The sequence below is a fragment of the Centropristis striata genome, chromosome 5, assembly GCF_030273125.1.
Source record: "Centropristis striata isolate RG_2023a ecotype Rhode Island chromosome 5, C.striata_1.0, whole genome shotgun sequence".
NCBI classification, from domain to species: domain Eukaryota; kingdom Metazoa; phylum Chordata; class Actinopteri; order Perciformes; family Serranidae; genus Centropristis; species Centropristis striata.
The window spans coordinates 25454778-25465975 of NC_081521.1; the positions used below are offsets into that span (position 1 = coordinate 25454778).

An 11198-nucleotide genomic window follows, 5' to 3' on the forward strand; every position below is an offset into this window, starting at 1 on the left:
TTTACAACAGGGTCGGCAGACCCTCAGGGGACCTGAGACAAGAGCTTATGATGAAATGTAGTTTTTCAGCACAACTCAGTGACTAATATGTGACTAAAAACAACAATAATAATCCAAACATGATTTGTTTCACCACACATAATTGAACATGCAGTACAGTCTCAGGAAAAAAAATCCAAACTAAATTAACCTGTTAGGCCTGCAACTAAGCAAATTATGTCCATCACAGCTTCTCAAATCCCAAGGTGATGTCTTTAAATGTCTTGTTTGGGCAGTCCAAGACCAAATGATATACAGATAAATATGATAAATTAAAAAAAAATATTAGACCACCCTTTTTCTTCAATTTCTTGAGCATTTTAATGCCTGGTACAACTAAATATATATTTGTTTGGAAAAATATGATGATAACAACAAAAATAGCTCATAAGAGTTTAATTTCAGAGATGATATCTAGCCATTTTCTATTTACTCAATAATAACCAAAATCACTATCAAGAAAGCCATGGAAAATGGCTAGATATCAGCTCTTAAATTAAACTCCTTTGAGGTATTTTTGTTGTTATCATTATATACCAGGCACTAAAATGAACAAGAACTTGAAGAAAACAAGGGTGGTCTAATATTTTTTTCCTTTCATGACTGTATAATACAAAAGAGAAGCAGGGAATCTGCACGTTTGAGAGGAAGAAAACAACATTTTCTGCTATTTTTTTGCATGAAAAATTACTTTAATGATATCAACATAGTTAGCAACTTTGTTACTGTGAATTGACAAGTGGATTCACTGTTGCATACTCAAAACTTTTCAAAACTTCAAGTGAAATTTAGTTTTAAAAAATTGGTGATGCAATTTTCCAAATAATTGTCCAAAATAACTTTCATTTATTTTGAAAATCAATGATTAAACTAATGATTTTTCAGGTGATTCTACAGGTGTCTGTCAAATCACCTGCCATTAACACTGCTTCTAGGTCACTTTGGTAAAATAAAATCTGGTTTTGCTTCATAACACAGACATGTAATACAAGTAAGTCCTCCTCATGTGGGGCTTCAGTGCATCACATAACTTTCTTTTAGTATTTGGTATGAAAAAAAAAACAGTGGTGGAATGTAACTGAGTACATTTACTCAAGTACTGTACCTCAGTACAATTTTGAGGTACTTGTACTTTACTTGAGTTGAGAATTTTGTTTATTTATTTTTTAAATCTGGCTTTTTAATTATTAATTATTTTAGAGTTTTAAGTTATTTAATTCTGTTGACTTTTATTTGGTTTTTAAACTTTTTTTTACTGTATAATATAATAGTTTCTTTATATATATATATATATATATATATATATATATATATATATATATATATATATATATATAAATAGTAGTAATAATAATGATCAAATAATATATTAAGAAGACATAAAACGGTCTGAGTTTTGAATGCAGGACTTTGCTTGTAGTGTAGTAGTTTCACAGGGAGGTATTAGTACTTTTACTTCAGTAGGAGATCTGAAGACTTCTTCCACCACTGGAAAAAAAAACCTACATTCTTTGTGCACATTTGGCGCCATTTTGTCTTTCTGCATGAAGTCAGATGAGCACGTGGATAAAACGTCCGTGTTTGCTTAATGCGACAACAAACTCATGAAAAAGTCAAGCTGTGCGCACGAGATCCCATGTATTGCCTCTGCCCCGCCCGCGGTCTCTCGACTCGCGCCGTTGAGAACGTGCGCCACTCACCTGCTTTCACACCTGGCAGGGCGAGTCAGCAGCAGCCTGTAATCAGCGTCTGTCCTCACATTATTGCAGCCTGTCTTCCCACGGCACTTCTGTAGTCAGGAAAAGAAACAGGTGGGAACTGAAATGTTTCACCTGCAGCTAAGTGACGTCATTCTTTGGCGCTGTCCAACTGCTGCTTCCGTTCTCCTTCACTTTAATTTTCTCCTTTTAAACATTATTTACTCTAACTGTGGTGAGCCTGTAACAATAAAAAGAGTCGCCTCTTATTCTGAAAAAAACAAACAAAAACATTTTCATGTGTCCAAATGCTGCTGTCTGCTCCAAAAATGCTTTCTGGAGGAAGGGAAGCTTTCTTTGAAGAGAAAATGAAAGCCTTCAGCTTATATTGTTTTATTGCAGTGAAGCATTTGGTCCTTAATTGCAGTGACCCCCCTTTGAAGATGCTAAAACTTTGTATGCATCACTTCCCCTCATTTATTTTTACATGTAAAAATGTAATTTAGACCTTTGGTTTATGATAACTGCTCAAATGCCTGCTGGAAAACATGTTAATTACCTGTTGCTTATCTTGGGAACCATGCCTCACACAGATACAGGGTCTCTGAGTTATTGACATGTCTTCTATTGTTGTGCTGGGAGTCCCACTGGTCAGAGTGTGGGAACCCCAGCCCTGCCTGAGCCACATGGCTTTGTTATGCTAATCTCCCAGTATAAAATGAGGAGCAGCCCCTCCAGGGACATCAGAGCTAACACTGCAGTCCATAAGAAGCTGCTGACTTCACCTGCACAGACATGGCTCCCTGCTCCACCAACTTCTCCTCTATTCACCACATCAGGATCTCTGAAAAAGACAACATTAAAGTGAGTACTGCAGGAGATTTTAATGCTTTTGTTTCAGCTTGTACAGTACAAATGTTTGATTGTTTTTTATTGATTTGGATCATGGGCTTACCTACTTGTCTCCTCTTCCTCAGCTGAGAAAACCTATTGTGGAGAAAATGCGCAGAGATCGCATCAACAGCTGCATCGAGCAACTCAAGATCATTCTGGAGAAGGAGTTCCACAAGCAGGAGCCCAACTCCAAGCTGGAGAAAGCCGACATCCTGGAGATGACTGTAAGCTTCCTGAGGCAGCAGCTGCAGCCGGGCCTCTGTCACAGCGACTACAACCAAGGCTACTCTCACTGCTGGAGGGACTCTGTGCATTTCCTGTCTGCTGGATCCAACACAGAGGCCTCTGCCTCTTCTCTGCAGGGCCTCCAGGAGCAGCAGCTCCATCAGGCCCAGAGAGCCAGCAGCTCATCCCCAGTCTGCTCCACCCTCAGGCCCACCACGCTGCAGGACAGCAGCAGCAGCAGAGGGCCCATGTGGAGGCCTTGGTAGACACTCTGACACACAGACACTCTGACACCTGAGGGGACGCTCTCTCACTATGTAGGAAATATATTTCCAGCTGGCTCATTCACGATGGGTTTCTTTATTGTCTCATCACATTGATGGACAAGTAGTAAAAGCTAAGGCTCTCACTTATTTGAAGGTTGTCCTGCTTTGACTTTGATTCACATTTGATGTTTGATTTTCTTTTGTGTTTAAAGCTGGAGGTTGATTTTGAGTGAAATGACTGTTTACTCCAGTGGAGTTTATCTTTGGACTGCTTGATGTAACAGTATCTGCCGTACTGTGTTATACTGACAGCTGCTGTTGAGAATATTTCTCTTCTTTTTTTGAATTATCTATGCCAAATTGTATGTGTGAGGATGTTGATGGCGTGTGTTTGTCCATGTGTGCAAGTTGATGTTCCTATTAACATTTGTGTTGATATTACTGTTTTGCTATCACATGTAGGCTCTTAAAACTCATATCTAACATTTGTATGACAATTTATAATAAAAAAAGATACAATCATAGATATGCTGAATCAATAGTTGTTATTCCAAGAAATAAATGTAAATATTATATGTGTTGTGCAAAAGAAAAAAAATGTTTTAAAAAATATTAATTGTTTTGATGACTTTCCTTTCTTACTAAGGGAAATGTGTATTGCATTTTTGGCCAATTTTCATCATGTTAAAATGTTTTTTTCTTTAACAAAACAAAAACAAATGGTGGTTAAGTTACAGTGAAATTGTAATTTGCTAGACACACAATGTTTTATAACTTATACATGAAAAAAAGAAGTAGAAAGGGAAACATACGTTTTCATTTTCATGCAAGACACACTTAAACATTCATCTCAAACAAATAATTACATATGCAACATAATATTATTGAAAGTAATCCACTAAAGTAAAAAGCAACAGATATAAGGATGTTCTTGCTTTTGGCTTGAGTATTTTTATGTGCAAAACCATTCTGATATCTATAGCCTCTTGGACCAAACATCATGTGACATTCTCCAAAATAACAACAAAAGGATGTTCATAAGTCACTGAATGTTTTCTTTTAATGTTAGTGGTTTATTTCGTGTTTCGAATTAAATTACTAATACAGACAATTTTCTTCTTTGATTTAAGCCTTGCATATTGGGGAACATGACTGCATTTATTTGAATTGTATTTGTCCAGAGTTGATATCAATAAACTGAAAAAAAAAAGTCACAAGCAAAGTGTTAGGTGGCAGTATGGAAAAACTAATATTTTTGACTAAAATCTAAAGGAAGTTTTAAATAGTGATTGAAAAGTATCGATGGAAATGCATATATCTACAGGTTAAAAATGAATTTAAGACTCTCATAAATCTGGTGCTTCCTGGGGGAAAAAAACATTTACATTTTAAGTAAAACATACAGACACACTTTTTGTGTGATTTGATTTTTTTGTGTGAATAACATGCACACTATATTCACAATTAATAGATCTGCACAAAATGTAAGAGAAAATAAATATATTTAATTGAAATACAACTTTAAATTATGGTGAACACTTTCTAGTTTTGTGTTTCACAGTTAAATCCTATTTCCAACACAAAGCATTTATATCCAATACATTAATACATTAAAAATAATATGCAGCATACACACACACAACCTGCATTTAGTCAAATACTTTATTCCTTTATTAAAGGCAAACAGGAAACACACATGTTCAACATAACAATGTGACATATACATGTTAAACTTCAGAACAAGTTTAACTTCATACAATGAATACATTTTCAGTTTCATAGAGAAACAAAACACTGATGACAACCTCACTGATTTCATTTGGCTGAAAGGAGCAGTGTTGCTTTAAGGAGCAAGGGGATAGAATCTCTCTTACATATCTTATCATCAATATGATAAAACTCTAAAAAAAACACTCATTGACACTATGAATGAGCAGGCTGGAAATATATTTCCTACATAGTGAGGGAGCGTCCCCTCAGGTGTCAGAGTGTCTACCAAGGCCTCCACATGGACCCTCTGCTGCTGCTGCTGTCCTGCAGCGTGGTGGGCCTGAGGGTGGAGCAGATTGGGGATGAGCTGCTGGCTCTCTGGGTCTGATGGAGCTGCTGCTCCTGCTGCTGGAGGCCCTGCAGAGGAGAGGCAGGGTAGCCTTGGTTGTAGTCGCTGTGACAGAGGCCCGGCTGCAGCTGCTGCCTCAGGAAGCCTACAGTCATCTCCAGGATGTCGGCTTTCTCCAGCTTGGAGTTGGGCTCCTGCTTGTGGAACTCCTTCTCCAGAATGATCTTGAGTTGCTCGATGCAGCTGTTGATGCGATCTCTGCGCATTTTCTCCACAATAGGTTTTCTCAACTGGGGAAGAGGGGACATATAGATAAGCCCATGATCCAAATTAATAATAAACAATCAAACATTTCTACAGTACAAGCTGAGACAAAAGCATTAAAATCTCCCACCGTACTCACTTTAATGTTGTCTTTCTCAGAGATCCTGATGTGGTGAAGTGAGGAGAAGCTGTTGGAACAGGGAGCCATGTCTGTGCAGGTGAAGTCTTCTTCACTGTAAGTTCTGACCTCTCTGGAGGAGACACTCCTCATTTTATAGTGTGTTATTAGCATAACAAAGCCATGTGACCCAGGCAGGGCCGCGGTTTGTAACAATGAGTCACACATCAATAACTCAGAGGTGAAGCAATCACAGGCTGACCAGTAGAGATAAAAACCATTCCCAAGATAAACATCAGCCTGAGAATGATGTGCTGTCAGTCTCTGATCAGGGGCTGCTGCTTATCTCACACTCCAGTTACACAGGAGGGGTCTCCTGATGTGCTCCCAGGGAATAATTAAACAAGATTTAATGCATCGGTGGCATCTAGGGAACAGGTGTTAAAAGTAAGCATGTTATTATTGGTTTCATTGCTAGTGTGTAACTAAGACTTTTAATGATGTAATAATTATGATGATGATAAATGTAATATTGAATTTTAAATAAACTAATGTATGTATGTGTGTGTGTGTGTGTGTGTGTTTATGTTTCTCATTATAGTAGTCTTTGCGAGAAAAGTCTGACCATTGTATCCGTCCTACTGTATCCGTCAGACGAACTGACGGGCTTTTTTATAAAACATGTTCTACATATTGTGTGCTGATGAATTTTAAATTTCTTAAATGCAATGGATGAAAAGGCTTGTCAAATAAATCTCTTGAGATCTCCGCCACAGCCCATTGCTCTGGTCCTTGTGGTGTGCTGACGATAAAACTCCTGCTTGTTCACCCATGGCACACTTCTATTGTTGACTGAGGGTATTAAGCCGTGAGTGGACAGAGAGACTGTGGGAAAACCAAGCTCGGACTCTACTCACACATCTACTGGTCAATAGTGCTGACCTCCCAGTTACAAAAGGCCTTTTCATCTCTTCTCTCAAACAACAGCCAGCAGCAGCACTGTGTGTGTGTGTGTGTGTGTGTGTGCGCATGTGTGTGTGTGTGTGTGTGTGTGTGGTTGCACATATACACAGACACAAGACAGACAAATTGTGCATTTATTTGAAATGCAATGAGATGTTACGTCTTGCTGCAATACTAAAACTTTTATTTCTAGGACCAGCTGCCACTTTTTATCACATCCCTGTAAATATAATATCACACAACACTTGTTTTTTTCAACCAAAACAGACATTTAAAAACTATTAAATTTTTACAGGTCACTTCATGAAAAATCTGAAAAACAACAGAAATGTCTTTTCTTTTCAAGATTTGATTTCAGTTAGGTTTTTGACCAATTATTTTTAATTTCAAAATGATTGAAACAAGTAAAAGATCCGATACATGAGTTGATCTCACACTTTAGTCTTCTGTATTTATTTTCCAAAAACATTAATCCAGTGTTAATGTGGCATTATCCAGTACATCCACTAGGGGGTTCTGTTGATTCCCTCCCACACACATCCACTCATAAAACATATATTAATATATATATATATATATATATATATATATATATATATATATATATATATATATATATATATATATATATATACACACACACACACACGCGCACACACACAAATGATTTATTTTCTTTTCACTACTGAGACCAACTGAACCATTATTTGGTTACACATACAATTAATGTTGTAAAACTTAGGATTTAGGGGGCTATATTGGCAGAAATGAAATCTAGAATAAATATGTTTCTATTCGTGTATAATTAAAAAACAACAACAACTGATGTGTTTATTTTAGAAGGAGCCCTTCATATCTACATAGGGGGCAGTTCCTCACCGAACACTGGCTCTGGAAAGGGCGTTTTGTGTTTTTATGTTACCTGAAGGCCACCGTAGATTCTCCAACGTGCTTGGAAAGGGAGCGGTTAGAGAAGGGGGACTCAGTTGGTTGAAATCTGCAACTTCACCACTAGATGCCACTAAATTCTACACACTGGAGCTTTAAAATAAATTTGAAAAGTTACACTTAACCTGGGTTGTTTCCATTATTTACTTGGTATTCCTGCATCACACAATTCGACTGAAATAATTACACGCTTCATTATTTGCTCATGGTATACATCTGAATACAGTTTTGGAAATGGGCTGTGGTGTTCATTTGCGGCTTCAAGACAATAATATATATTTTGGGCAGGAAGTAGCCCCCGAAGAAGGCCAGGACACTGAAGAGCGTGGCAAACACTTGTGCAGCCATGGTGAACGGGCCTCTGCTGATGAGGTAGAGGGTGAAGAAGCTCATCCAGGAGATCATGTACACCATGAGGCTGAAGGTCACACACTTGGCCTCGTTGTAGTTGGCTGGCAGGTCTTTGCCCATGTAGCTGAAACAGAAGCAGAGGAAGCTGAGCAGTGAAACGTAAGCAAGCTCAATGCATGCACCAGGTGAGAGGGTGTTACTGCACTCCAACACAATGCTGTCTTTGTAGAAGTCCAGATCCTGGGACGGCCGGGGGGCGTTCACGGCCACACGGAGCACAGAAATGAGCAGTATGATCAAAGACACCAGGAAGATGGTGAACTCTGGCCCCCGCTTTTTGGCCCACTTGTCATAGGCCGGCGGCAGCTTGGATGCAAATTTAAAAATGCAGACGACCTGGAGGGAGCGCACAGCGATGCAGGCCAGGCACACAGTGAAGCTGAAGATAAATAGAGGCTGCTTGAGGATGCAGGCCAGAGGAGACGGCTGGCCAAAATGGCACAAAGAACTCATGGCAGCAGCAGTCAGGGCTGCCAGCATCAGGAGGCAGGTGCGGCCTCCGGCAGACTTGGCCACGGGCGTGTTCAGGTTGAGCAGGAGGATTACTGCGGAGCTGGAGGTCATGAGAAGACAGGTGGCCAAGAAGAAGAGCAGGGCGATGGAGAGGGGGGCGTCCCAGGCGAGCAGCAGGACGGTCCTGTTCAGACACTGCTCGCTGCTCGGGGGAGCCCACTCCTCCGGCAGACACGGCTGGCATGCCGTGGGTTCTGAGGAAGAGAGAGAGCATACGTGAATATGAGAGGCTGTATCAAGAGAAAATGTCATGGTTTAGAGCATGCAAGCATTTTTTAGGCATTGGTCACATGTAAGGCACAATGTCACTTTTCACAAGAGTTTGCATGTCTTTGGCACCTGCACTAAGCCATAGTATAAGTACTCAGCTCCACCTGCTGGTCAACCTCACACAAAACCAGTAAAAAATGCTGCTGATTTGGAGTAATGTTCAAAATGTTCCACTAAGCTACATTTACATCTGAGCAGATGTAAAATTTGTGATAAAAAATAGGTTTGTATCTTTTTACATGAATTGGCTATATATGGTTTTGAAGTTAATCTGCATTTGTTGAAAACACATAACACTGTGCATTTCTTCTTCAACGTATTAAGACGTATTAATGTAATCCCAACCTTAGGTCTTAGGTGTAACCACACAACTAACAATGATCTTGTTTTTTTTCTGTTTCTCAACCCTGGTCCTTTCAAGTTATGACCCAGTTACTCAAGATTATCCACAGACCTTGCTGTGAGCAGTTTCATGTTGGAACTATATTCTTTGTAGCATAACTCCAACGTGAAACTGTTCTCAACAAGGTGTGTGGATTATCTTCTTATCTCACAACAAAACAATCTACAGGTTATGTTGAAATTTTTTTTTACCACTCTTATTGAGAAACGTGGCAGAGGGGCACTCCTGGCAGTCAAAGCAGCATGTGTGTGGCCCTGTCAGCTGCTTCTTGTGACCTGTTGGGCAAGGTGGAGAGCAGATGGAGAGCGGCACCTAGACACAACAGACAGGGCACAGACAATATATAACATTTAATTAAACAGAATTGGCATTTTCAGTTGCACGTGTGATTATTATTACTGTTTCATTATTTTCCTTTCAAACTGAATAGGCAGCTAAACACACAGTGCATTCCAGTTGAGGGAAATTAACTCTTAGATTTCTTACTAATTGTTGCATCATATTTGCACTGAATTAGACTAGAAACTGAAGAGTTTTTAAGCTTTACACACAAACACTTTACTCAAAGTTACTCCAAAAGCTCGTACTGCTGTTGTATCATTTCCAGAGTCGTGCCACTCAATTTCATCAGCATCAACTATGAGCGAAACTGGATTTGGGCTGAAGGAGCCCACAACTTTGAGGGACCAGGCGGCCCCCTTCCAAACCCAGGAAATTATGTCATATCCTGTAGGAGGGTCCCCGTTCACGTCGAAGTACATAGAGGTGTTGCCTACAGAGAATTGCACCTCTTTAAGCCAAAAGAGCACCTGAGATGGAGATGAAGACAGAAACATTAGTGCCTATTAAGCAACATGGTTCTGAGAGATTTACAGTCTGCTCACCTCCCATGGGTACACCCTCCGCCTTTGGCACTCTCCAGAATCACAATCAAGTGCTTGGTGCAGAGCATGAGCCACAGCGTACACTGCCTTATAAACATTGAAGGAGGAGGTGATGTCATAATCCCCCAGAGGAAACTTGTGCCTGGCGAGGCTGTACAGGTCTGTGCTATGCATACAGTCATTGCTGGAGCTCTTTGAGACCACCTGAGTGTCATTCTGTTGCACTGCAGCCTCAAACACTTTCCTCTCAAATTCCTCAAAGCCAGGTATGGCTGCATATTTGACAGATATGCCGATTACAGTGCCAATGGAGTGGATCCCTGGAATCTCTGATATGATAGTAGCCGCTGACCAGTCCTCCGTCCCGATCCACACCTTTCCTGTCATGTTCCTCTCAACCACGAATGGGAAGAAGTTCTTGAGTTTTGACTTGCTGGAGAAGACCACAATGGTGTTGACTTTGGTCTTCAGTATGCCTTCCACCATGTTCCTCATGGTCTGGATTTTGTCGTGGTGGTAGGCGGGGATGACTCCCTGGTAGGCGATGCAGATGCCGTGGTGCGGCGCTCGCTTGGACAGGCTCTGCATGCCCTGAAGGCCATATTCATTGTCACTGCCCAAGAGAGCGATCCAGGTCCAGTTGAAACGAACTAGAAGCTGGATCATAGCCGCCACCTGGTTCTTATCATTGGGAATTGTGCGGAGAAATGCTGGATAGAGGAACTTATTGCTCAGCTGTTCATTTGATGCTTCAAAAGAGATCTAAAATAAAGCAAGAGCATGACAAAAATGCGTAATGTGTTTAATGTGTTATTCCACTTTCACTGAGTTAATAAACTTTTATTAAGCATCTGATCATAACTATCAAATATCAAATAATTTTGTGAAATCTTACCCTTTAAATGTCATTTTTCTACACAATGTCACTATTACACTGTTTCTCATAAAGTTGGAATAAAATATTTTTTAACCTCTTTCTATGAAATGATTGTGACGATGTGATTTATTCTTGACAGATAAGGTGGAAAATAGTAAAAACTGAACATTTTATGATACAATAGAATACAAGTTTTTGCTTTGATGGTTGTTTGATTAAAAACTGTGTTGTTCGTGGGTTTCAGTGGGGACATTTTTGTCCTTAACAGTGAGAGTGTCTGTATTATTTTGGCTACACAGTTTATTCTAGACTTATTTTAGGAGCTGAAGCTGAACTTCACCCTCGCCAAAATGTGTGCCACATGTAT

At 39.7% G+C, this 11198-nt stretch overlaps 3 protein-coding genes across 3 annotated transcripts in view; 1 reads left to right on the forward strand and 2 right to left on the reverse strand.

Moving 5' to 3' along the window:
• The first annotated feature begins 2472 nt into the window (after positions 1-2472).
• her12 (hairy-related 12) lies at positions 2473-3647 on the forward strand. The gene is made up of 2 exons (XM_059333673.1): positions 2473-2600; positions 2714-3647. The coding sequence occupies exons 1-2, from the start codon at positions 2532-2534 to the stop codon at positions 3119-3121; spliced, it is 477 nt and encodes a 158-aa protein (XP_059189656.1). The 5' UTR covers positions 2473-2531; the 3' UTR covers positions 3122-3647.
• A 1466-nt stretch (positions 3648-5113) lies between these two features.
• Positions 5114-5736, reverse strand: LOC131971966 (transcription factor HES-5-like). Its single transcript, XM_059333672.1, has 2 exons — positions 5584-5736; positions 5114-5470 (listed from the first exon to the last, which is right to left on the reverse strand). The coding sequence occupies exons 1-2, from the start codon at positions 5734-5736 to the stop codon at positions 5114-5116; spliced, it is 510 nt and encodes a 169-aa protein (XP_059189655.1).
• A 1932-nt stretch (positions 5737-7668) lies between these two features.
• Positions 7669-11198, reverse strand: part of LOC131971526 (taste receptor type 1 member 1) — a 4584-nt gene continuing 1054 nt past the window's right edge. Inside the window, exons 3-6 of the mRNA XM_059333035.1 lie at positions 9955-10716; positions 9658-9879; positions 9262-9382; positions 7669-8591 (exon numbers count right to left, since the gene is read on the reverse strand). Coding sequence (XP_059189018.1) covers positions 7669-8591; positions 9262-9382; positions 9658-9879; positions 9955-10716 — 2028 coding nt within the window. The remainder of the gene's footprint in view (positions 8592-9261; positions 9383-9657; positions 9880-9954; positions 10717-11198) is intronic.

Excerpts from the sequence above, each read along its gene's own strand:
- her12 (XM_059333673.1), top strand. The coding sequence starts at position 2,532 with ATGGCTCCCTGCTCCACCAACTTCTCCTCTATTCACCACATCAGGATC. Across the intron at positions 2,601-2,713 it reads CTGAAAAAGACAACATTAAA|CTGAGAAAACCTATTGTGGA; the intron begins GTGAGTACTGCA and ends CCTCTTCCTCAG.
- LOC131971966 (XM_059333672.1), bottom strand. The coding sequence starts at position 5,736 with ATGCTAATAACACACTATAAAATGAGGAGTGTCTCCTCCAGAGAGGTC. Across the intron at positions 5,471-5,583 it reads CTGAGAAAGACAACATTAAA|TTGAGAAAACCTATTGTGGA; the intron begins GTGAGTACGGTG and ends CCTCTTCCCCAG.